At 37.4% G+C, this 26,590-nt stretch overlaps 1 protein-coding gene across 1 annotated transcript; it reads right to left on the bottom strand.

The window, feature by feature from the left end:
- Window positions 1-946: 946 nt before the first annotated feature.
- scrt (scratch) lies at window positions 947-26,528 on the bottom strand. Its single transcript, XM_069508561.1, has 2 exons — window positions 26,220-26,528; window positions 947-7,031 (listed from the first exon to the last, which is right to left on the bottom strand). The coding sequence occupies exons 1-2, from the start codon at window positions 26,392-26,394 to the stop codon at window positions 5,980-5,982; spliced, it is 1,227 nt and encodes a 408-aa protein (XP_069364662.1). The 5' UTR covers window positions 26,395-26,528; the 3' UTR covers window positions 947-5,979.
- Window positions 26,529-26,590: the final 62 nt, after the last annotated feature.

Below are 26,590 nucleotides of genomic sequence, written 5' to 3'. Positions count from 1 at the left end.
CGTCTGTTACGCGCGGACTCAAGTATACGTCCACAACTTACGTCCGACAGTTTGCACAGTTCAGTGTAGTACCTATGTATTATCCAGATACATAATATTATAAGCCGCGGCAGACGCCTTTATGCCTTTGACAAGAAGGCGTCCATGTATTAAATGATGTGGAAAATGGTTGGTAAATATGAAAAAAACAGAGCTACATGGATAGTATTGTAAATTCAGTTTGTTCTGGCAGTGAAGAAATTTATTTAGATTTCTTTTATTTGAGAGTAAGAGTAACCATACATCGATAGGTTGAAACATTTGTAACACCAGTCTGCTTCAAGCTGCGACTGCATAATAAACTGGTATTAATTAATTATTTTCCTTTCATGGACCGCTCAAAACCGCTCGAACAGTCGCTACTGCCCTGGGCAGTCGAACTGACGATCTAGTGGCAATACCTATTCCTAAACTGATTGCACACGACTTTTTGAGTTGACGAGTGTCGACTTCTCTGGCAGGTTATTCATTCTCCTACAATTTCCATATTACACAGCTGCAATTAAATTTCCAACGCTCCACGATCAACTGCTCAAACTGCCCTTGTGTCTCTTATAATATGAGGAGAGTACCTACATATTTCTAGGAAAGAGTAGGAAAGAATCAGTTCAACTTTTTAGTATTTGTGAGTGGTCATATGAAAAGGGATGAGTGGGTGGAAACGGGTTTTCGGTGATTGTGACTTTTTGGATTTAGTATTTAGGTCCAAGGAATTTTTTCGAGAGGTTTTCAATTAATTTTTTAATGTTTTAAGTCAAGCGTTTTTACTACTCCAAATCCCACATAAATATAAACTTCATACTCAATTTATTTGTAATCAATTGAGGAACTGGTTAGCAAAATGGTATTGGTACCTACTTAATTAAACTTCTGATTAAATCCTTTTTTCTTACATCTGAACTCCAAGTAAAACGGCAAGAAGTTGTGTCCTAAGTTCATGATTTTGATCACTGAATATTATAAACCTGTAACACATTTTCCAGCAAAACGGCATAAAACTGTGCTTTTGAGGTCAAAGTACATGATTTCGATCAAATCGGTGAAATTATAGTAAACAACAGCTTTCATTCAACTTTTTGTTCCTCCTATAAAATATTATTTCGCGAAGTTAAACAGTTTTGTTTACCAGCTCCTCAATTACTTCAGTCCAGGTCTGTTTTCGTTGGACCACTCACATTTCTTAAGGTTTTCAGTATCTTGCAGTAGAATCGTAGTGACACAATTTCGTTAAGTCGAGTTCACATAGTAGGTACCATACTACACGTATTCAAATTAATTATCTATGTATTAATTAAAATAAATCTTCCATTTGCTAAGAAATAATTGAGTACTTATTTTTATTTAAAGGCTAGACAAGTTTTCGATTTGTTTTTCTAAGAACAAACAACTAAATATCACGTTTCGCAGTCTACTCATTAGCCATGAATTTTAAAAATACTTTATATTATCTACAAAACTAAGATCTATATTTTTATGTACTAGTTTATATTGCTTTCAAGGAATTACGTTAGACTAGATACTAGGAAGTATTTATTGCTATCATGTAATTATTATTGCTTAATTATTATTACTAGTTTGGACAAACTTACTCGTTATGTATATCACTGCAGTTGTGTTGTGTTTTACATGTATATTATATGTTACACACTTTTGAATAATCTCTTTTATTTATCATGCATTTCGTACTGTAGATATCAATTAACTAAAGTGACGAAACTTGATCTATATGAGACAGTGAGGGTATAATTTACTATACAATTATGAGTAAGTATGATAATTTAAATTCTAAAGTGTATTTAAAACAAGCGATGCATTTAGTTCCGATAAACTAATTATTTGCATGTCTAAATAATAAACTTAATTATTATTCTTTGAATACCAATGATAAAAGTTCCATATTACGGAGGTCGTATAGAACAATCGCATTTGGTTTACGTAAATATCGAACGTAATAGAATTAATATCTATTATACGTAATAAGTAATATAGCGTGATATTATATCAGTAAAATCTACTAATATTAAAGAAAAACAACCAAAACATTGCAGTGAATGGAGACTCAACCAGATACTTTTCCTGGCTAAAATAATTTTCATTATACCTACTTGGAAACTTTTTAAATATGATAACATTGTTTAACTTAAGTATGTTGAGTAAATTTATAACAAACAATAAGTAATATTAATTATAAAAAAAAGATTCCGACGAATTGAGAACCTCCTCCTTTTTTGAAGTCGGTTAAAAAGAGAATAATACAATTTAATTATTATAGTCCATACAAAATGACTTCTCACGCGCCATTTTAACTATGGGTCAACTGTCATGTCAAAAGTACAGTTCACCATTAAAATAAGGACTAAAATCGTACTTTGACATGACATTTGACACATAAAGTTAAAATGGCGCATGAGAACTCATTTTTCACACATTATACAGTAGTAGAGATTTAATTACAAGTCAAAGTTGACTGCTCCGTTAGATTCACGAATCTAGATTAGACAATACACAAGTCCGCAGAATACAAGTGTAAGTGTAATATTTTTTATCATTTTTAAATTAAAAAAGTTTGAGTATAGTGGTTACAATATATTATCAGTTAATAATTTGCAAAAATGTATTTCGTAGTATAATTGCAATAATTATTATCAATAACTTAGAATGATTGGAAATGTTTGTACTTTGTATACAGGGTGTTATTTTCTTCAAAATTGACGCTCTCTCTCGGTTTCTTTTGCAAAATTTCTCTATTTCTTAAGTTTAGGTTTACGCTTTTTTCATTGCTGCCAAAATAACACCCTGTTTATTTATTTAAAAAAATGTGTTTTTTTTTAAATCGAGTACCTATCTAATATTATTTTTAACAAAATTTTTGTTTTCTTTTAATATTTAGACTCTCGGTCTAGATATCTACATTTTCTACAATGACTAAGTTATTATAGGGATTATAATACTACTACTATACTTGTAAAGAAGGGAATTTGGTACACCGTGAAATATTTACATTAAAATATCAGTATATATTTTTGTATATAAATTGGTTTCATCAATATTAATATTGTTACACTAAAACGAACTTAATGTACTTATAACTTCTACAACTATAATAACGTTAGTATAAATATTTGAATAAAATATCTTCGATTAAGGTTTCTTTAAAAGCCAATACTTTAGCATTTTTATACAAAGACAAAATGGGGCTAAATAGATATTTAATATTACAAGGGTAAATTGAAGGATTACTTTTAAGAGTACAGACGCTAGATTCTACACGATTGGCTTGAAATTTTAATAGATACGAGAGAGAAAATTGATAGAACTTATAATAGTATGCAGAGTCAGTATAACATATAATAATTCAATTTTGAAAACAATATCACAATATAATATAAATTACATAATATTCGATGTTAATTTCGTTTCTTTAATTTCTCAATTTATAAAGTACTCCAAAGCACCAAACATCTACCAAATATCAATAAACGTTGAATACGAACTACGTAAATTCTACATAAGTAGTATTGCTTATACATTAACATTATATTGCTTTTTTACGCGCCACCTTCGTCAGGTTAAGCTTTTTCGTGTAAATAAATCATTACTTATTTACGAATAAGTAGAGTATAAGACAGGTAATCTAAATTATTTGTGGCACTACGTTTTCAATTGATTGACGAGTTCTAGTAATGAAAAACTAATTATACTTTTAGAGATCCTAGTGTATTATTTTAAATAAATGAATGTGACATGTGTAAATGTCTCATTAAGGCTGCTTTTCCACCAGAGATGTGCTGTGTTACGTTGCTATGGATTGTATGTGATATCCACTAATAATTTTCTTGCTCCATATAGCTTAGCGTTGGTGGAAACGGGTTCATCGAAGCTATGTTTTTTATGTACAGAGGGATGCGTGTTCAGTGCTATAGATGAGAAATATGGATTTTGATGGGAGCTTTTGATGGGAGCTACGGATGTGCGAGTGGTGTAGCTATGTGCAAGCGCCGCGTCTCCCTACTGTCGATGCATCGCTCAGCTCACCTCACACAGCTACATCGCAGCAGCGCATCTTACCCGCTCCGCTACACCACTTAGCATTAGTGGAAACAGTCTCATAATATAGTTTCGTAGCTTCGCTTTGACCTCCTCACAGCATAGCTACATAGCACATCCCAGAAGGTCACTTTTTTATCTTAGAAATATACACTCGGACACCTCATAGTTAAATAATTTGGAAGTTTGTTTTGAGTTTCAAAAAAGCTTTATTGTACAGCTACTTGGTGAATGATTTAATTTATAGAGGAACTTTTTATAGAGGATCTTTTAATTGACAGGGTTAAATGAAATTCTCGGATAAACAATTGACTCGCGAGGCTTTAACTAATACAATAGAGTGACGTCGGCAACGCAGGGTTGACGATTTCGAAATACTATATTCTACCCTATATAAAATAGGATTGTTATTTTGTTGACTACAAACTTAGTACCAGTTTGCATACGACAAAGATGATATCGAATATCTAAACATGACGTCAGAGAACGTCAGAGAATAATATATCTCATGGTTTTTGACATTTATTCACTATTATAGAAATTTATTTTCCACTAGCTTGGGGTACTTTCTGTAGATAAATGAATGAACTTTAAAACAAGGGAGCTTCGGTCATCATGTTTTACCCAGAATTGGTGTTTCGAGACCTGTGAACATTGTCGAGATCTGGAAACTCAGGTACTAAGGCGTAATGAACGCGTGCGGCGCTGCGTAGCCCATTCCGCCCTGCTGCGTAGCCGACGCTACTCTTCTACGAGAGCTACGGAACGCTACGGGGGACATAATAAGTCTGCTGCGTCTATTCGACAGCGGTGCGCGACTCGTTAGTGCCTACATTATTATTGCTTTTCGAATACCCATTTCTTCCGAGCACCTCGTGCTCACCTCACTAACCTAGAATTAATATTACCTTAACCTAAACTAGTTTATTGCCAGTTACGTTCGACTCGACACTAATAATAACACACTCAACCTAAAGGCATGCTCGCTAAGTGACGCGGCGAAGCCCGTCCCTTGTAGCCGTCGCATGGCGCGCCCACCGCCCGTCCATAACCATTTATTTTAATGAATTTTAATGATACATATAATTTGACAAAACCAAAAATATAGGGTGCAAGGAAATAACGTAGCCTTTTTATTTATGAAAATTAGATAATGTTTTATGAATTTCATTAACCTGCTCTCGAAAATACTGGAAAATAAGTGTTAATGGTAATAGCGATTGCGTTGTGAGAATCGATTCACTAGGCGCGGGGCGGGGTGCAGGGTGCTCGGGAATGCGGCATAGTGCGGCACGGTGCGGCATGGCGCGGCATGGTGCGGCTCGTGGTCACCGCTAAGGCACTGTCGCGGGCGGCGGCGCGGCGCGGCGGCTGTGGGAGCTTCGGACGGAAAGTTTTGGCAAGTTCCCCACCGAGACGGACGACGCGGCGCGCCCGGGCGTCCGCCTTCGCTCGTTTCTCGCACCTCCATACATACTTACACCCTAATACTCTCTAACCTACTTCGCTGTTTGTAAAAATCACCTACAAAAGATATTAGTTTCATTCGTATTTCATTACTTCTATGTATATAAGGGTATATTTTATCGACATCTATATACATAATTCAATGTTTAACGTTATTTAGGACGTCAATCGCTACGGCCTAGAGCCGCGTGCGCGGCGCTACGGGGTCGTACGTGATTCGTTGTTTGCGAAACGTTGCTCGGTTGCGGCACGACACGGGCGACGGCCTGCGCGCCGTTGCCGGTCGTGCTCATCTACCTATTTTAGAATTTGTATATTTATAATAATTACGCTAGTAAACTAAATTCACATTAATACTTTACGTTTATATGTAAATGTTACAACAGTGATTACGGTCCCTGGTTGCGGTCGCCGGCTGCAACGACCTCAGACGGCGGCGGCGGCGGCTGGATCCGGCGGCGGAGAGTCGTCGTCTCGCACGCAAGCCGATTCTTGGTGTTTGTTGAGGTAGCTCTTGAGGGCGAACGTTTTATGACATCTCAGGCACTCGAAGTTCTTATCGGCCGAATGGGTCTGCATGTGCGCGCGTAAGTTGGAGCGGTCTGCGAACGCCTTACCACAGTGCGCGCACCCGTAAGGCTTCTCTCCGGTGTGAGAGCGAAGGTGCCCTTGCAGCAACCAGGGCCGCGAGAACAGCTTTCCGCAGACGCCACACACGTGCGAGAGCTGGTGCGTCAGCAGATGCATGGCGAGCGCCGGCATGGAGACATAAGCCTTGCCGCATTCCGAGCAGCGCTTCGCCGACACCGAGTCGAGGCTTCGATGCGTCTGTTTGTGCCGCGAAAGGTTTGACGATGTCGCGTAGCGCTTGCCGCACTCGCTGCAGGTGTATTTCGATTTTTGGTCAGGTTGCTGGGCACTTTCGACGGGAGCGTTCGCGTAGTTTCGACGTTTGGAGCGCCCGTCGCTCACGAAAAAGGCGTCGTAGGTGTACGCGACGGTCTCCCGCGGGCGCTCCGCTGTCTGTTCCTGCGGCGGCTCGGCCGGGGGAGGCGGCGGCTCGGAAGGTGCAGGCTCGGTTCGAGGCGGTGTCGTTAGGAAAACTGCGTGTTGGCTCAGGTCAAGAATCGCTTGCGCTGCGTTGAGATCCTCCTCGGCCCGATTGAGAAACGCACGGTCGCCGAGGCAATAGGGGCGATAGATATCTTTCTTCTTGGGCGGGAGAGAGAGAAGAGTGCCCGTGCTGGAATAACACAAGGAGTTGGACTTGCCGCTCGCCGGTGGCGGAGGAGGGGAGACAGGCGAAGATTGGAGCTGTACTTGGAGGAAAGGCGTGTCGGCCGATTCGGAGGCGGACAGTTGCAGAAGTGCATAGGAGACAGGCTGAGGCGTCGGCTGTGCGGGGCCGGAGGGAGCCGGGCTCACCTCACTTGGCAGCTGGGCGGTAAACTGCGTGGAAGGCTGCTCTTCGGTGTACCCTGTGAACACAAAACGCTTTGGATAACACCAGAAAAACACTATTTTTATGATGTACGGACTGCGGAGAGCATATCAATCAATTTTAGGCTAACATATGGATATTACTATTTTATAATATCAAAGCAATACGTATTGACAAAAATAATAGGTTTTAACGACAAGAGACACTTGAGACAAGTACCAAAGTAAAAAGTCCATAGATGTAGATAGGTATAAGAACGGCGGGGAGCGATAATCGGAAAGCAGTCGGCAACTCCGGCATGAATTTCCAAGAGTTATTCTGGGACCGTTAATAACTTCCAGAGGCAACCTGTGGCCTGTTTACTGTGGAGACCAACCGCCAACCTGTAGCGTTGCCTTCGACTACGATCATATTTTATTTTTGAGCATGCAACTAGGAAGAGCATGGGAAACTTATCAAAATTTAAATTCGAAATCTTTATCGTTCTGCATATACCTACTTACTATTTAATTTTTTGTTATTTTTGAAAATAAAAATAGTACCTATTTGTTACTAGTGGTACAAGTTTGATAGGTCGAGCAAGTTTACATAGTTCGAGTTACCATGCTTCTTATCTATTGAAATGCATGCTATAGATCTTTATTTTGTTATTTTAAATATTACGAATACAAGGCATGTTTTTTAAAACGTCATGAATTCATTACCCCTTTATCTAGAGATTAGAGACGGTATAATTCAAAAATACTATTTTTGTTTCTGGATACTTACAGTGATTTTAATTTAAAAATAGAATTTCAATGATACTTCAAGCTTGGGGGCATTATTTAATAAATTTAAAAGAAACAATGTAAAAGTTACTTAAATTGAAAATATTATAATACCAAGAATAGAGATAATTTATTTTTATATGACGCTTGATGTTTATAGGTATTAAAAAAATACACATTAAACGGTATGTCAGTGGTCAGGTTACAAAAAAAAATCTTGTATCTGAATAAAATAAAAAATAAAAAATCTGAAAAGTTAAAGGTGCGTGCCCGGAATCAAACCCTCCGACCTCCCAATAGGAGGAGGACGTCTTCACGGGTTTTCGTACCTATTAAATTTGCTTATACTTTGATGTTGTACTCATCAGTTTTAGCATAACAACGTGTTAAACTAAAACACAACCAATTAAAAACAAGTTGAGCATAAAATTAAAAAATATTTATTTGAACACTATTGGTAAAAGTGCCATCAAATAAAAGGGAAATTGCTAACATTTGGGGGTTTCACTGCCGATAGCGGCATCGCGTTCAGTTTTAATTAATCGAATTGCAGTGTAAAATCAAGTTTCACCACTCAATTTATTCAAACACAGCGTGAAACTAACGAGTTGCCAGATCGGTTTCCTAGCGAACAATCGAACGTACAGCTCGGTGCTAGCTCAGTTACAATATCCACTTTGTGTGTATAGTACGCGACAGGTCAAGATGGCAATTGGGGTGGAGATGCCCCACACACCCGCACAGCCCTCGCGCTAACCCGGTGCGGGATAGCGCGGTATGACGTGTGGGCGTGCGGGGCGTCCCCCCGCCTCATACCCCGATTGCTATCTCGATCCTTCAAAGGATTTCCGTAGCATGCGCTACGGATACTCATTTGGTAGTTTGCTACAAAATCTTACATAGTATCAAACAAAGTCGCTACCCGCCGTCTTTCTCTCCCATGATTTTGATGCGATATTAGTCAATAGATAGAGTGATTCAGGAGGTTTTTATGTATAATTTAATATATGACGATAGCAATGAAATCAAGCCAAATGAGAGCTTTCATTTAAAATGCTGTATTATTCTTTTAAAATTACAAAATAACCACCCTGATACCACATTAGTATCTACATTGCACCCGTGTGAGGCTGGGGTGGGCCACTAGTTAAATATTAAGAAGATTCAACCGATTAAGTATACTTTTACCTATCGTGGTTTACTGATCTTTATTGTAATAATGCGTAATAGCTGATTCTACTAGGCAAATAGACAGGGTAGGTACAATACATAAAGGTATCACATACAAGATGATAAGGAACATACTGCTAAATAAATACTGTAAAATAAATCTTTGTTTGTAACTTTTTACTTAAAACCATAGAACGCCTCATTACATAGAAACCTATGTATATCGTAGACAAAAGTAATAAAGTGAGGCGGCCAATATCCCAAACACGCGATGACATCTCGCAATATAGGTATCTAGCCGAAGAAATATTATGAAATAATATGTACGAGTAAGTGAAACGAAAAATTTGATTGACTATGAATAGTACACTATGATGAGCGTGACTGCATCCGCGTAGATTGAGCTGTTTAAAAATCTGTGGAAACTCTTTTATTTTCCGGGATAAAAAGTAGTCTATGTCACTTTTCAGATCTTTAAATATACTCACGCAAAAAATCACGTCAAATCGTGACTCCATTGCGCTTTAATTGAGGAAAAAACCTACAAACCAAATACTTAATCAAGAAACAAATAAACTTTTACATTTACAATAGAGTAGTGATATTAGCCTTGTCAAATATTCGTCAACTTTTTCGTCTCTAACAAAGCGTAAAGAAGTGAACTTTTTCAAGTTACGAAATAAAATTATTATATGCAATATCAGTACAACTTAAGTGGCTTGTGACAGAATATAATAATTGGAATGGACAGCAAAACCGTCTTAATTTAAGGCATTTATAGCAAGCAAACAACGAATTTAACGTTTAGCTTGCCAATTTTGCACAGATATACAATAGTAAAAACAAACGCGGACAGTGGGATGAGACAAGGGGAGCGCCGCATTGCACCAGTTGAATCTCGACCCCTGAACAACACAAGGGTCCCCCCTCCGCCGCACACCTCAAGGGGGTTCAGCGTACTTGTTGACGCACGTCCGTATAGGATTGGGATTCTAAGTCGATCTCAGCAGGTTTAGAATCGCAGGTAACTTGACATAAAAAAACAAACTAAAACCCGTTCAAATAAACAAACGTTTATTAAAACGTCTTAATAAATGCTGAAATCCATACTAATATTATAAATACGAAAGTCTGTATGTCTGTCTGTCTGCTAGCTTTTTACGGGCCAACGTTTTAACCAATTTTGATGAAATTTGGTACAGAGGTAGTTTACATCCCGAGGAAGGACTTAGGCTTTTTATCCCGGAAAATCAATGAGTTCCCAGGGGATTTAAAAAAACATAAATCCACGCGGACAAAGTCGCGGGCATCATCTAGTACTGTACTAAATATTCAATTTTATGGATATCTTGTACGACAGACGAGTGAGAGTGAAGAGTTCCCTCCAGGGCCCATAACTTTTTTCCATCCCGTGTATAAATTGAGACTTTGTGGGATCTCATAACGTGTTATTTAGGTCAGTCTCACGGTCCGATTTAGTTCCGGATATAGCTGCCGCGTACCTGATATAAACCCTCAACGTTCCCACGATATCACATTCTTTAATATCCGACTTCAGGAAGGTCTATTAGTGTTTAATAGTTCTATGTCAGATAATTAGCTGGTTCCCTTATAATGGTCACTCACTCTCATTTGACTATGACGTATACATATTATATGAATTATGACGTATTCTACATATTTTATATGACGGGTACAATAGATGAAGGATTATTCTGAGGACGGACATATGACAAACAAATAAAACATATTATTTTGAATCAAGTAAACTCCATAAAGCACTGACTATTCAATTAATACACACTGGTCGTGCCATTACCAACATACAAAAAAAAATTAATATTAGGTAGCACGCATTGCAAAAAAGCCACAGAGGTTTGACCCTCAATGCATACGTCTGCGTATTAAATCATACCTACTTATCATAAAAACAAATATAAAATAAACAATATTTTTACTAACCATCTTAATTTTTAAACAAAGAACAGCTTAGATTAACAATAACACCTTAGATTAAGAAACATACGTTTTAATTTTCGGTACGCTCGGTTGGGCGTTTCGAATCGGCCCAAAAATCATTTTGTATGGTACACCTCTTCCAATACACTTGTACATATTATGCCCATTTAAGGGCTAAGTTAAGGTAGGTACTCCAAACTATGAAATTCGTTGCGCAGTTGCGCATATTTATTTGAAGTACAGCAGGCAAAAATAACCAGCCAAACAAAACAAGGCATATTGCCCTAAAACCGAGTTTCAATTAGTATTTTACGGACTCTTATAAAAAATGTAGCTGTTGGCCTTGTTTGTAGGACATAAATCGTGGGCCGATTACAAAGAGGAAAGGCGCTCGATCCGCATAGCGATGGAAGTAATTTATTGCTTTAGACTATTCCATTACAATCTATTTGCTGACAAAGGATAACTGACTGAGTCTGAGTAAGTACTTGATAATGAAATGCACTGTTTGCGCTTATTTACTACTAGCTGACTGCTGATGCCCGCAACTTCGTTCGCATGGATTTACGTTTTTGAAAATGTCGTGGGAACTCTTTAATTTTCCGGAATAAAAATTAGCCTATTTCACTCTCCAGGTCTTTGACTATACGCATGCAAAAATCACGCCGATCCGTTCCTCCGTTGCGACGTGATTGAAGGACAAACCAACAAACCAATAAACCAACAAACCAACAAACAAAAACACTTCTAATAACATTTATAATAGGGGTAGTGATGGAAAATAGGCATATTTAAGTAACATGCCTAATACTTTTTATAAAAAATTACAACGAACAGGAAATTCAGGAGCAAAACTGCGTGTGACTAAAAATCTAGTTAAGCACTGTAATAACTGATATTTTTTCCATAACCCTGCTAGCATATTTATGAATAGTAAACCATTAGCATAACAGGGAAAGGTGAACCAGGGTGAGGGAAAACAAGTTGGCAACATGTGTCTGTAATAAATTTTGTAGTATGCACAAGGAAAATTCCGCAGTAGAACCCTGGTAAAAACAAAAAAATAGTTTCATTCCCAACAAACAATTCAGGAAAATGGGCTAACAGCTTGGATGATGTAGGTACAGAAACTAAAACCTTTAAAAATATAATATTATAACTAAAATATATTATTAAAAGGAGTCCCTTTAGGCAAGGTTCTGAAGATACTGGCAGCGTTCCCCCTTTGAATAGCTAGGCTAATTCTTTGTCCGAGGTAGCTGCCAGCTCTTCGGTCTCCTGTGATGTCGACTAACCTTTTTGCTATTCCCTTAAAAAGGCTTATAGCGCTAGGACCCCACGGACCAAGGGTCTCGACACCGAATGGGAAAGGTACAGAAATACATTGTAAAAGTCGTAATTTAAAAAAAAGGCCAAGCGCGAGTCGGGCTCGCGCAACGACGGTCCCGATATTTTTTCGACATTTTGCACGATAATTCAAAAACTATGATGCATAAAAATAAATAAAAATCTGTTTTAGAATGCACCCTTTCATATGATACCCCACTTGATTTAATCTTACTTCGAAAATTGAAAATACTAATTTTTAGTTCATGACCACAATTTAATTTTTTTGTGTGATGTAACCACATATTCACAGTTTTCAGATTTTCCCCTCTGCTATAAGACCTACCTCACCTACCTAGGTCAACGGGAAGTACTCTGTAGGTTTCATGGCAGACCGACAGACAGACAGACAGACAGACATAAGGGTTCCGCTTTTCCTTTTGAGGTACGGAACCCTAAAAATTAAGAAACATGACTGCCATGGTAACCCTTAGAAGGGTTTTGGCCATAGTCGACCACTCTGGCCAAATGCGGATCGGAAGACTTCACACACGTTTTAGAACATTATGGAGAACTCTCGGGCATGTAAATTACCTGACGAGGTTTTCCTTCACGTTAAAGCAAGTGGTATTTTAACGCACATAACTTTGAATGTTGCTTAGATTTTATATTTATAATGCGTAGATGTAATCAGTAAGAGCGGATTGGGTGGTGTGGCGAAGCGGACCGTGAAACGAGGGTCACTTATTGATTTTCTGATCCACATTGCCGCATGTACCAGTAGCTACTACCTAGCCAACTACAGAGGACCGATTTCCTTCTGAAAGCGGACCTTCATTACATAGGTATTAATTAAAATGTATACATTTTCCTATATCGTTTGAGGTATTACTTAATGTAGCACTTTTTTAAATATAATGTGTGTTATTATTAATTGTCACAAAAATAGAATTATTTTCGCTTAATAATTTGAACAAATCACTGTTTTCAATATTTGTATTCGCCCTTAAGTTTTCGCACATTTAGTACCTATTTCAGTATTTCAAAATCAGTGAGATCTCACCACCATGGTGAGATTGCAGTCATGTCCTAAGTTGTATCTGTATAATTTGAATTTATTTTCCCTCGTTTAAATATATGTCAATGTTTAGTATGTAGGTACATGTAGGTACATTTAAATTTTATTTCTAAATCAATTCTTAAACTTTTCCTCGTAATGGTTTTAGAAGTTTGCTACCGTAAGCGACTACCCGTACCTTAAGCTGATAAAACGATTAAACGCCAATACCTCTTCAAAGCACTAAAGCGCTTGTGCACTACATCTGATCAGAAATCTGAAGCAAATTGTCCATTTTGTAATGCGATTTGCAGATCGTGCTGTACCTATGGAGTATTGACTGTACGTTGGCAACCTTTGCACACAATTCTGTTTTCCAGGCTGAGTATGTTGAACCATTTTAACGAACAAAACCTGTATTCAAACAGCCCTCAGGCACATAGCTACATGGGTCTGGACTGTCCAGACAAAGGGGTGAGCATTGCCCTGTCTGACATAGTGCGTCCAAACGATTCGAGCGTATTGGCAGCCGGATATTCATTAACAAATTGGTTGGGTCTACTATTCATACGAATGCTATGTTCGCTTCAATATTTTGTTTTGATTTGGCTCTTTGTACTGAATGTAAAAATATTGTAAATCGTCCAGACTATAAAATATTATAAAACATAGATTTACGATGTGAATCCATTACTAATATAAAAATGCGCAAGTGTGTCTGTCTTTATGTCTATCTGTCTGCCTGCTAGCTTTTCACAGCCCATTCGTTTAACATGCATTTAAGCAATTTTGATGGGTACATTTTTAAAAGTTTTAAAGAACGTTCACATCCCGAGGAAGGACATTTGGAAAATCAAAGAGTTCCCACTACAGGCCCATTCGTTCAACCAATATTCCGGAAATTTTGTACAGAGATAGCTTGCATTCCGGGAACTGACAAAGGGTACATTTTATCCCGGAAAATCAAAGGGTTCCAATAGTATTTATAAAACATAAATCCAGGTAGTCGAAGTTGCGGGAATCAAATTAATTAATTTTTTAATCTAACTTAAGTCTTGTTCTAACCTAACATTACTGACCCGTCCCGGCTTCGTCCGGACAGAGAAAAATAGAAAAATATTTGAAAACCTTTTTTGGTAGGAGTCTACGTTATAGAAATACTTAGCAGCAAAATATTTGTTACGCAAGTCGCTAATTTTAATGATAAATGCGGTTAAGACTTTTCGACATGTTTTAAAAATGTTAGTTACATGTAAGTGGCCCACGATAGTTATTTTAATGTAGGAATATAATCATAGAAAAACAAAGTTTCAACTCGTGGGTTTTGAAATTTTATATTGATTTACCTCACTAGGTACCTTTAAAGTTTCGTAATACCTAGGTGGAAAATCAATCGATAACTTTATAAGTACAAGGCAATCATCAATATACTTTTCCCTACGGCCGACCGGTGTTTCAACCCTTTCCGAACATGTAACTAGGGTGGCCGGCAAATTGGCATTTTATACAAATTAGCACTAATTAATTACGCTCATATGGAGCGATGTGCACATTCATTAAAATGATTGAATGGTTGATATTGAATGGTTGAAAGGCATTTACCATTTATTTATCTGTAATACCTACCTTGAATAAATTATTTGATTTTGAATTTGAGTTAGAATGGACCGATCAATACTCATTATATAATTAAAAACTGATACTGCTACTTCGTCTGCGTGGATTTAAGTTTTCAAAAATCCCGATGGGAACTCTTTGATTTTTTCGGGATAAAAAGTAGTCCAACTACATAAATGCTTTAAACAGCACCGATGAGTTTCTCCGTTGTGGCTTGATTGAAGGACAAACCATCATACAAACTTTCACATTTATAATGAGGGTAGTGATTTTTTAAATTGTAATAATCTGTGGGGAAAAATCGTACCTCATAAAAAGCAAAGTTATGTGCTCACCTTTCTCTTAAAAGAGTTTTCGTAAAATTCACTCTGAGTGGATGTCATTTATCCCTTGCTACTAAAGTTCAACATTGTAGTCTTTATTTATAATTGCTGACTAAGTAGCACTTGTTCGCTTTTTTATACACTTATAAATTACAGATTATAGAGATTTCACTTTGTTTTAAATACTTACCTACTGATTGCGTTAAATTAGAAATAAACCTGAACTAGCAATAGGTAATCAGGCGATTTGGACCTGCCTTTATAAGTTGCGGACATGAACCAGTAGTTGTAAAATTTATTTTGAGGTTTTATTAAAGTTTTGCATAAATCGACTGGGCTAATGTATATAAGTATTTCAAAACCGATGAGAAGAAAAAGTTATTAAACATTGAAAAGAGTATGATTCAATAGTTTTTCTTTCGTGGTAAGTACTAAAATTATTTAGATTTTTTTGAGATTCCCATCACCCACAACAACGCAACCTGTGTCAGTGTAGATCAGAGCTGTATTTGAATCATCACAATCATGATGAACCAATCGCCGGCTCACTACAAAGCACGCGTTCCCTCTCAGAGTGAGAAGGGTTTTGGCCATAGTCTTGGTAGACTTCACACACCTTTGAGAACATTATGGAGAACTCTCAGGCAGCTTCCTCACGATTTTTTCCTTCACCGTCAAAGCAAGTGATATTTAATTAATTAAAACACATAACTCCGAAAAGTTAAGAAAAGTGTGCGCCCGGGATCGAACCCCCGACCTCCAATTAGAAGGCGGACATCCTAACCACTAGGCTATCACAGCTTTTGAATATATATAATGTTAATTTCGTTTGCGTTTGCCGTGGGTATGGTTTTCATACTCGGCCATCCATCTCGGCATTTCCATTCTTGGCCCGTTTACCACATACCACACGTTAAAAGTGCTTGTCCACTTTAATACAAAAGAATCAGAGATCATATACTTCAGTGCAAAAGCTGCATTCAAAAACAAACAGGGCTCTCTAAAGGCTCTCTGTGAAAGTGTGAAATAAAAATATTGGATCTCAAAAAATGTGAGAAGTAAAAATTTTGCAGCGATCTTGCAGAGGTAAGAAATGTTTTTAACAGAGCACGGAGCTCCTTCCAGAGTAAGTAGGGTTTGGATATAGTCTACTACGCTGGCAAAGTGCGGATATATGAAGTTTGAATCATGGTGGCTTTGGGAGATAACAGGTAATAAAGGTTTAATTGTTTTGCGTCAAAGTATAAAGTCTATTTTTTATATTTTATTTGGAATGAATAGCATAAGAAATCACGTCATGCATTACCAGACACTTAAGGTATGATTCCGAACCACGCTGCACGCAGCAGCGCTGCCGCAACAGTGCTGTCACCAGCTGTCACAGTCCTGTCGCGGCACTACTGGTCCCCATACAATCTCTATAAGCTTATATGCCATTACATTCCGAGCTAGGCAGCAATATTCCGCTACATTGCTGCCGCGACACTGTTGCGGCAGCGCTGCTGCGTGCAGCGTGGTTCGGAATCATACCTTTAGAGTTTCCCCTGCCAGGCACCTTTAAACTTTTAAACTTTTCATCCAGGGTAATGGGTATCTTAATATCTACTATGCATTGATAGATGAGTTATAGCGCCAATGCCGAAAACACTTTTTTCTTTCCAGATGTAACGCAAAAACTTGAACCAATTTAGTACAGATCGTTTAGGGAATTGAACCAATCGGATTGATCTATCAATTCTGTTATTGGCAAAAAATGCGTCTCTTGAAACCATGGACTTTTGCTTGCGGGTAATTTTTTATTTAGTAGGTATTAAAAAATGCTTTGCGTCCTCTTATATATTATTGCTGTACAAATAATTAATTATTGAAGTGAAAACTCCTTTACTCAATATGCACGTTGGTTGGTTTTAGGATGGGTAAGAACTTCAAGGTCGCGTCACTAATTTGTTAATGTTAACGGTAATCGGAGGTGCTGGTAGATTTCAGTTTCTAGAACGTGTCTACAAAATTTCATAGTTTGATTGAGTAATATCAAAATAAGAGCCAAATTATATTTGTTTGGAGCGCACTACAGATAAACTCCACAACATTTGCTGTACAGTGCTAATTGTGCATTGAATCATCATAATCTCGTTGTTACGGCTGAGAGAGTTCCGTATTCAGGTCCGGTGAAGCGGAGGGCAAGTTACGCGAGCGCGCTTCTGTCACTCACACTCGACCTGTCTTGTTTCAGATTGATAGGGCAAGTAGAAAAGCAGGTAAATGCTCACTAGCTTGTATCGCCGTAAACATAGATTAATTTGCGAAAAATATATACAATTAAAAGATTCAAATAGCATCTTTACGGGCTTAATGCCAAAGAAAAATATTAGAGTAGGTATTGTACATCTTTTCACTTTTCACCTGTGATAAATATAATAAAATAAACTTAGTAGCAAAACCAGGCGTGGTTGTAAAAACAACAATAGTTAGGGAGGCGAGGTAGCTAAATGGCGTAATTCAACGGCGCCGTCGAGACCTATCAAAATCGAAAGATAAAATAATTTCGAAAAGAAAAGCTCGTATGGTAAAAACCATTTTAGCGGTGGGTTTGGCGTGTACGGTTTTTCAAAAATGTTTAAAAAAACAGTTACTTGGGCATTCTCGAGCGCGTCAGATATTCATACTACGTATGCCCCAAGTGCCTCTGATAACAACGGTATACTAATCTGCCAGTTTGCGTGGTGGGGGTAGGCATATAAAGTAGTCAAAAATGCAAAAAAAATAAAATTACTCGAGCGCGTCAGATTTTCGGAAGGGGTGTTGAGTAGGCCCCAAGGAAGCTCCCTTTAAAAAAACTGACGATTTCGGCGCGACGATAAGTTACGATGAATTTTTGAAAATGCAAAAAAAAAAAAGTTTTTTCAAAATACTCGAGCGCGTCAGATTTTCATAGGGGAGGTTTATCTCGGTATCCTGAAAGCATATTTTCTTAATCTGACAAAAATGTTGGTAGGTTCTCTTAATCTGACCGAAAAAGGTTTTTTGGTTTTTTTTTCCTTTCTTTCTCCTTGATAAAACGGGGAATTTAAGAATGACAATAAAGCGATAGATACAACAAACGTAAATGTAGATGAAATATAGTACGAATTGTATTATTTATTGTATAAAAAAATGAAATGATATAAAAATAGTAATTTCCCGAAATTTCCCTTCTACCGCTTTTTCCCCCACCATCAATGTTGCGAAATTAAGGAAAAATACTGGTAGGACGGCATATTTCCGCGAAGCGCTCAGTCTGTATTACATGTTTATGGCAAATTCCTCTTTTTTGCTTCAATTCTTCACTACGTTTTGCTTACGGTACGTCCAAAAAACAATGTGAGGATCAACAGGCTATTGAATAATATACATACATGAAACTGTACATGTTAATGATACTTTTGTATACAGATACGCGTAACTTTTTCCGAGTCCACGAAAATTGTCGAGAAGCTTTAGAAAAAAAAAAATTTGAGATATAATAAAAGTCACATAATTTAATTATCGTTATTTCATATCAATTTTTTTTAACACCCTCAGTTTTCGAGATATACAGATATACTCAAAAAACCGGGAGTTTGAGTTTTTATGATGCTTTAAGTCAAAAAGTTTTAACTTTGGACAAAAATGTGAAGAGACCTTTTTGTGTAAAATAAAATTATCTTTTTTGTTTATTTAAACTTTTTTTTGGTAAAATGTATCGTTCGCGACTTATATGCCGCAACGCGTTTTTCGGAAGACGAAATGGCTCCTCCACACTTCCGGTCATGCGGAAACCGGCAGATTTTGTATTTTTAGTAAGTTTTAGATTATATTCTTCAAAATAAAAAAAATAAAAATCGCGCTCGAGAATGCCGGATTAACGTTTTATTTTTTACAAGTTCGCGACCCTATAACTCGGCGGCGTCAAGGACTTATCGTCAGATTAGTTAAATTTAGTCTTAAAACACTAAAATCAACCCCCAATATCTTAATCTGACGCGCTCGAGTATTTCAGACTATCGATTTTTTTTTACTAATCTGATCGTCTAGCCTAGGCGCGCGTCACCACATATAGAGCTAAATACTTTACAAGGTTGTTCTATTAGGTCTAAGGTATCTCTCATATCTTAAACTGCCACGCTCGAGTATTACCGAAAATCCCCCTATTCGCCTCCCTAACTACAAGTGATATTTGTCGTAGTGTGCCAGTATTATCGAAATGAGAGCCAAGCTATATTTGTTTTGTTTGGAGTGCAGTACGAATAAACTCCTCTTAAGTCTTCGAACATTTGCTGTACAGTGGTAATTGTGCATTGAATCATCATAATCTCGTTGTTACGACTGAGAGAGCTCCGTATTCAGGTCCGGTGAAGCGGAGGCTTGTTACGCGAGCGCGCCTCAGTCGCTCACACTTGACCTGCCATGTTTCCAGTTGATATGGGCAAGGTAGAACGATAGGCAAAAGCTCATTTACTTGTAGTTCCGAACCAACACTTTGCTTCGCGAAAAACAAATAAAACAATATAATTCGGTTTTAATGATGAAAAAAATTATAGTAAGTATATGTTTTAAGTTTTCACCTATAGTTATTATAGATACTTATAGCCGATGACAGTCTAGTAGTTAAGACGTTGGCTTCTACTCGAAAGGTCGGGAGTTCTATCCCGGACACTCACCTCTAACTTTACGGAGTTATAATATGAGTTTTAAGTAATTACGAGTAAATATCACTTGCTTCAACGGTGAAGGAAAACATCTTGAGGAAACCAGTATACACCTGAGAGTTCTCTATAATGTTCTCAAAAGTGTGTGAAATCTGCCAATCCACACTGGCCCAGCATGGCACCCTCAGTACTCGGTTGGCGATGGGTTGATCATGATGAAACTTATAAGTTATAACTAAGGTCACTATCTCACCATGGCATGCGCCACCCGTCGCACCGCGGTGTCTTGTGCTACCAAACGGGAAACATTACAGCACACACCAGGCTACTTTTTGTCCCGGAAAATCAAAGAGTAAACGGGATTCTTACGGAAAATCGAAGTGAGATAAAATAAAACAAAATATTTAAAAAATCGAGTTCCAAAACCACTACAAAGTAACAAATAACTTTTGTTTCTACACGTGTATGTATGTTGAAGTCGGTTGAGCTTCATACTTTGATTTCAAGTTTCTTTTATTATGGTCGCTCGACTTCATACACAAAAATAGGAAATGGGCTGAGAGAACCACTTCCTTTTTGAAAGTTGGTTAAAAAGGTAAATTAACACGGATGAAGTTGCAGGCATTATCTAGTAAAAAATAAAATAAATCTAGTAGCAAAACCAGGTGCGGTTATAAAAACAATAAGTTACATATTTTGTCGCCGTGTGCCAGTTGCAAAGTCGTTAAATAATCACTCACAGTTTATATATAGAGAGAGAGAGCCCGCGCGTGCCTGACCTTCATTATTTTATAAAAGCTGGATAACAGGTAAAAAAGTTGTAAAAAATCTTACTCAACCCCTGCCAGACGCCCTTGAACTTTAAAAGTTTAAGGGTGTCTGGCAGGGGATTGCCACGACACTAAGTTTCTGGCAATACATGGCATGATTTCTAATATTATTCCGAAGAAAATATAAAAAAATTAGTCTATACTTTGTCGTAAGATTTTTTACACCTTTGTTACCGGTATCTCCCAAAGCCAGCATGATCCAAACTTCATAGTCGCTGATCGTTCCTCACTGTGTTGGGGACAAAAAGCAGAGAAACTTTCAGCTTGTATAAAATAACAATAGGTCTGGCGTCGCGGGCTCTTAGTCCAATGGACTCTACCTACTTCATTACAAGAAATGCAAGAAATCATAAAGTTGTATAAGTTAAATGAGACGTTTAATATTCAGCAACACCGACACATTCCAATGCAAAGCGGAAATGAATTTGATATCCAACCCGAAAAAATAAATATTAAAAAACCGACTTCCAAATCCGAATTCCTATCTCGTAACAAACGCAAAATTTAGATATTGTTATTTTTTTTATAATTTTATAAGGAAATTTAATCTACTGTTTTTTATTTTGAGCAATGCTATCTCAGCTCAAAAAAAGATACAGGCGAACAAGCAAAAGAACTCAAAAAATCGAAATTTTGCCTCTTTGTTTCAAGTTTGTTTCGACTGTTTTGGCATGGATGCTTTTTCATCCCTATCCACAATTTCTACCCTCTAATTTCACTCCACGGGTTTTTCTTCTTTTATAACAATTGAACTAGATTATGCGCGCGACGTCATCCGCGCGGATTACACAAATTTCAAATCCCTATTTTACCACCTCTGGGATTGAATTTACAAAAATCCTTTCTTAGCGGATGTCAGAAGCTATCTGCATGACGAATTTCAGGCTAATCCTGCTGTACTTTGAACTGTATATTGATAGATCAGTCAGTCAGTCAGGCACTTTTTCCTTTTATATATTTATTGAGATTTGTGCGTCGAGTCGAAGTACCAACTGAGGCTTCTTCTAAAAAAATACACTGACGAATATTTCGTTTTCACTGCAGTTTTCGTCGATTCAGATTTCAGACTACCAAAACACTTATAGTACACGACAGGTTGAGACGGCAATCGGGATGGAGATGCTCCGCACACCCGCACAGCCCCCGCGCTAACCCGGTGCGCGATAGCGCAGGTGACGTGCGGGTGTGCGGGGCGTCCCTCGCCTCATACCTCGATTGCCATCTCGCTATATATATATATATATGTTTATATTATATAAAATATTTACTCAGCCTGATATTGAAACATCTCTTGGACATTTCTGATTCGTACTTTTGAAATGAAAAAAATATGCTACTAATAACTTTTAACCAAGACATGTTACATTCAAATTACCGCGCATATTGCGTTTGAAATCCGATCTCGCTCATATAGCATAGAAATAATTAGAAATAAACTAAAATAATTCTTAAGCGTGCCTAATCCCTTGGTATTGACCTAGTTTTCTTTGATGATTTGTGCATTTTCCTACATGCACACGACAACATTTTTACTAATTGATAATTATAACAAGCTGACTAACTAGATGTTGGAATCTGATTGGAATCGCGAATTTACGATTACAACAAGTACGTATTAAATAGCAAGGGAGCACCAATTATATATTAAGGAACGCTAAAAAGAAGGACCAATTTGTGAATAATGTTACTTTTTATATGAGGTTAGAGATTATTATAGTCTCTAACTGACTAACATGTTGATTCATATCATCATATACAGTTACTAATATATAACGTTCTTTTCCCTTTGTTGTATAATTATTATAATATGTTATGTTTATAATTGTAATTTTTCAATGAACTTCTAATGTATTGCTGACATCTTTTATTAACTTTACTGAAAATTACAGCAATAATAATTAGACTCACTTAATATTTATTCCATTTAATATTAATATTAAAATTTTATATAAATAAATGTTCATTTGTTAACAGACGTTTTATTGCTTTTCCTAGAAACATTTTATTGTTGCGAAGTTAAAAAAAAAACAAAAATAAGTAGAAAAAAAAAATATCAATGACGACATGCAAGAGAGATTTGAAGCCTAAATCTCTAATACTAGGCTTAACACAATTATTGACGAAACTTTGAATCCGTACCGTAATATTATCCTTATTGCTTTAAATCTATAAATTATAAAAGTGGATTTTACAGCGCAACGCGATGCATCGACTAAACCAGTTTTGCTTACGTATGTGTGCGTTGTTAGTAGCTGTAACTGCAATATTTACGTGTGTTTTTGTGTGCATTATTCGACACTGGACGGGTGCATAACTTATTATGTTACTGTTTGTACCGACATGTCATACTATATCATAGCATATTACAGATGACAACGTTTAAGTACAGAAATTTGCTCAGAAGGAAGAAAGAAAGGACTGATTTTTAGAATTTAAAACATACTGGCACGTTTTTAGGCATAAAATATTTTTGACTTCTTTTATAAGTATAAAGATTACATTTGTTAACCGTTTTTAAGTACAAGCATTGTTTGTAACTCATTTGTGAAAATATGTTTTAAAGCAAGAATCACTGTCGAACTAAGGAACGGAAATCATAAGTTGAATGTTATAAGATTCTCCTTTTCTAGGCCAAAGCTTCAGGAATAGCTGCATATAAATAAACTTGTCCAGTCTATATTTTCAATGAGCGATCGATTGTTTTATAATGCTCTCAAAATACTTTTTCTATCAAGAAGTAAAAAAAAACTCGGTGTCAACCGACTAAGTTTTTCAGCTCAGCTACTTAAGTATATGAATTTCAGGAGATCTGGAATAGAGAGATCCCACAGGTATCCCGAGATGTTGGCCTGATCAAATCAAAGAAGCAGTCAACACACCATACTTTCCACACGGCCTCCAATAGGTAGAAATAGCGCAACACCGTGAAGGAAGTGATATCTCGGGGAAACCACGATTCTCAACGCTGAGGGAACGCCCGCGCCGCGAGGAATTTGATTTGCTAAGTACTATTAGTATGAACTAATAGTATCAAATTAAACTTGTCTTTAGAATAACTAATGGATTAACCTATATAATATGTGAAATATGAAGGTTTTTATTCTGTAACTAGCTTATGCTCGCGACTTCGTCCACGTGTGGACTACACAAATTACAAAAATCGCTATTTTACTTGAATTTTAAAAAATCCTTTCTTAGCGGATGTCTGTGTCATAACTGCAATCTGCATACCAAATTCCAGCCCGATCCGTCCATTAGTTTGAGCTGTGCGTTGATAGATCAGTCAGTCAGTCAGATTTTTCTTTTATATACATATATAGATTCTCCACAAGTTTACAAAGATTCTGTCAAGCAATTCAGCCGTGTTTGTTATTAAACTTATTTAACTTTTAAGTATCATTAAGTTCAAGTGAGTAGTTTTTAGGGTTTCGTACCTGAAAAGAAAAAAAGGAACCCTTATAGGATCACTTTGTTGTCTGTCTGTCCGTCTGTCCATCATGTCTGTCAAGAAAACCTATAGGGTACTTCCTTGACCTAGAATCATGAAATTAGTATTAGTAGTAGTAGTAGTCGTAAAGGAATAAATCCAATAACCGTGAATTTGTGATTACGTCACAGAAAACAAATTAAAATGTGTCCATGAACACATATTAGTATTTTCAATTTTCAAAGTTAGATAACTATACCAAGTGGGGTGTCATATGAAAGCGCTTTACTTGTACATTCTAAAACAGATTTTTATTTAGTTTTTGATTTATCGTACAAAGTATCGAAAAAATACGGCTGTAATATCCTCGGTGCGCGAGTCCGAGTCCGATGGCCGGTTTTTTAAAGAACAACCGATAGATACAATTCTAAGTAGGTGTGATGGTCTTCCATAAATAGTCAAATAAATCGTATGTCTTTCCATAACATTAAGTGCATATAAATATTATAGTGTGTGTGTATAAATATTATTCTATCGCTATTTAGTGCGTCATAAAACTATAAGATGTCATAAAGTCTGCGTACCTATATCGTTATTGAATGACGTCGTATACAAATTAAAATTATATTTTTACTGGTCGTACTAATAAAGAGGAAATTCAAGATTGGAAATTTTTCTTTAAATTGGATATGAGGAAAAATCGGTCAGGTGTGAGTCGGACTTGCACACGAATGGTTTCGTACCAGCGTACAAGCAATAATACTTTTTTTATTTTCATGGCGGCCATATTGAAAATTTTAATTATCATGCGAAAAAATTACTACTCACGCGCCGTTTTTAACATTTTGTGATAAATTTTGTGTCAAAACTACGATTTTAGTCTTTATTTTAAACGTGAACTATACTTTCTTCATAACAGTTGACACATAGAGTTAAAATGGCGCGTGAGTAGTCATTTTGCACAGTACGCGACAGAAAGTAATGTACATCGGCCTTTAGACTTATGACGTTTCGGCTTTGTAGAGCGTTGTCTCTATCACTCATACCTATGTGACGTTTTGTGGGTTTCAACGACAGAGACAATGCTCTACAAAACCGCTACCTCTTTCTAAAGGTCGATGTACATTACTTTCTTTCAATTGTTATATTCACAGATTTATTGTATTTCTATTGCGATATAAGTTATAGCGCAATAGAAACACACATTCTGTGCTAATTTCATTCTACCTACTTATTATGGTTCACGAGATACAGCCCGCTGACAGACAGATGGACGGACGGATGGACAGCGGCCTAGTAATAGGGTCTCGTTGGCACCCTTCGAGTACGAAACCCTATCCGAATTTGATACCGGAAAATGATATATCAAGCTCAAATCATATTGGCACAGAGTCGAAGCGACGCGAACTGTTGATTTTAATCTAATTCTAACATTTCAGACCGTGCAGAAAATTATGGAGCAACGTAAAAAAGAGGCGCCAGTGCTCGAGTCTATTTGTTAATCTTTCGTTGATTCTCCAATATAAGTAGTATGTTGAATACAAAGTGGAGACATACTTAGTCCAATATTTTAATTAACATACATATGCGTCGTTCGCTTCGTTTTGACCCTGCCGCAATGTGCCTTGAGCACAATGAATGTGTCCGTGCCTTGTCCGTGCCTTACATGTTATTCAAATTTGTCGCAAATGGCATGCGCACAGCATTATGATGATTGTTATTAAGATGAAAAATTCGCAAAAAGACAATCGCAAATGGCATATATTACCTACATTTTGTTCTTGTCAAAGTCTGTTTAATTAACTACATATTTTGTACTCTATTAATGGCGAAGACTTTGTGTTCCGTTTCATTCTTGTGCGTTTTTGTAACGAACTTAAAAGGACAGTTTTTGCACTCTGAAGATGTAAGGAGTGTTTACGTGCTTATCTAATTGTTTGGGCTACCATCAACTACAGAGTATACTGAAGTTTGCAGGGGTACTTTGTTGGAGGTATTTGTAGATGGGTCCAATGCACCAGTAGCATCGTAGAAGTGTGGTAGTGGCGATAGTTGTAGCAAGTGCAAGTAACAAGTGCTTACCGTTGTAGAGGAGAGTGGGTTCGGGGTCGCGCGGCGACGGCCCCGGCGCGGTAGCAGCGGGCGCGGGGCTCCGGCCGCGCCCCTCGCCGACCACGTCGATCTCCTCGTCCGACTCGTCGGCGAGCTCGGTCGTCGGAGCCGCCTTCCACTTCTTGGCCATGAGGCAGCGCGGCATGGCGGCGCCCGCATCGGCCTCAGCGCGACCGCATCAGCGAGAAACAGACGAACAGAGAAAAAGAGAGAAAAGAGAAAGAGCGGCGCCCCGGGCGAGCGGCGTGGTAGGCGATCGCGCGCGTTCTCTTGCGTTATGAGGGTCGCTGCCGCAGCTCGCGGTATATATCGAGGCAGGGAGGTGCGCGCGCCGTTGCTTC

Source organism: Maniola hyperantus, chromosome Z (genome assembly GCF_902806685.2).
Source record: "Maniola hyperantus chromosome Z, iAphHyp1.2, whole genome shotgun sequence".
Taxonomy (NCBI): domain Eukaryota; kingdom Metazoa; phylum Arthropoda; class Insecta; order Lepidoptera; family Nymphalidae; genus Maniola; species Maniola hyperantus.
The sequence above is the reverse complement of the archived record's forward strand: the minus strand, read 5'-3'. Positions and strand labels throughout refer to the sequence as shown.

Coding starts and splice junctions, on each gene's coding strand:
- scrt (XM_069508561.1), bottom strand. CDS start 26,394: ATGCCGCGCTGCCTCATGGCCAAGAAGTGGAAGGCGGCTCCGACGACC. Junction 7,032..26,219: donor ACCCACTCTCCTCTACAACG/GTAAGCACTTGT, acceptor TTGTGTTCACAG/GGTACACCGAAGAGCAGCCT.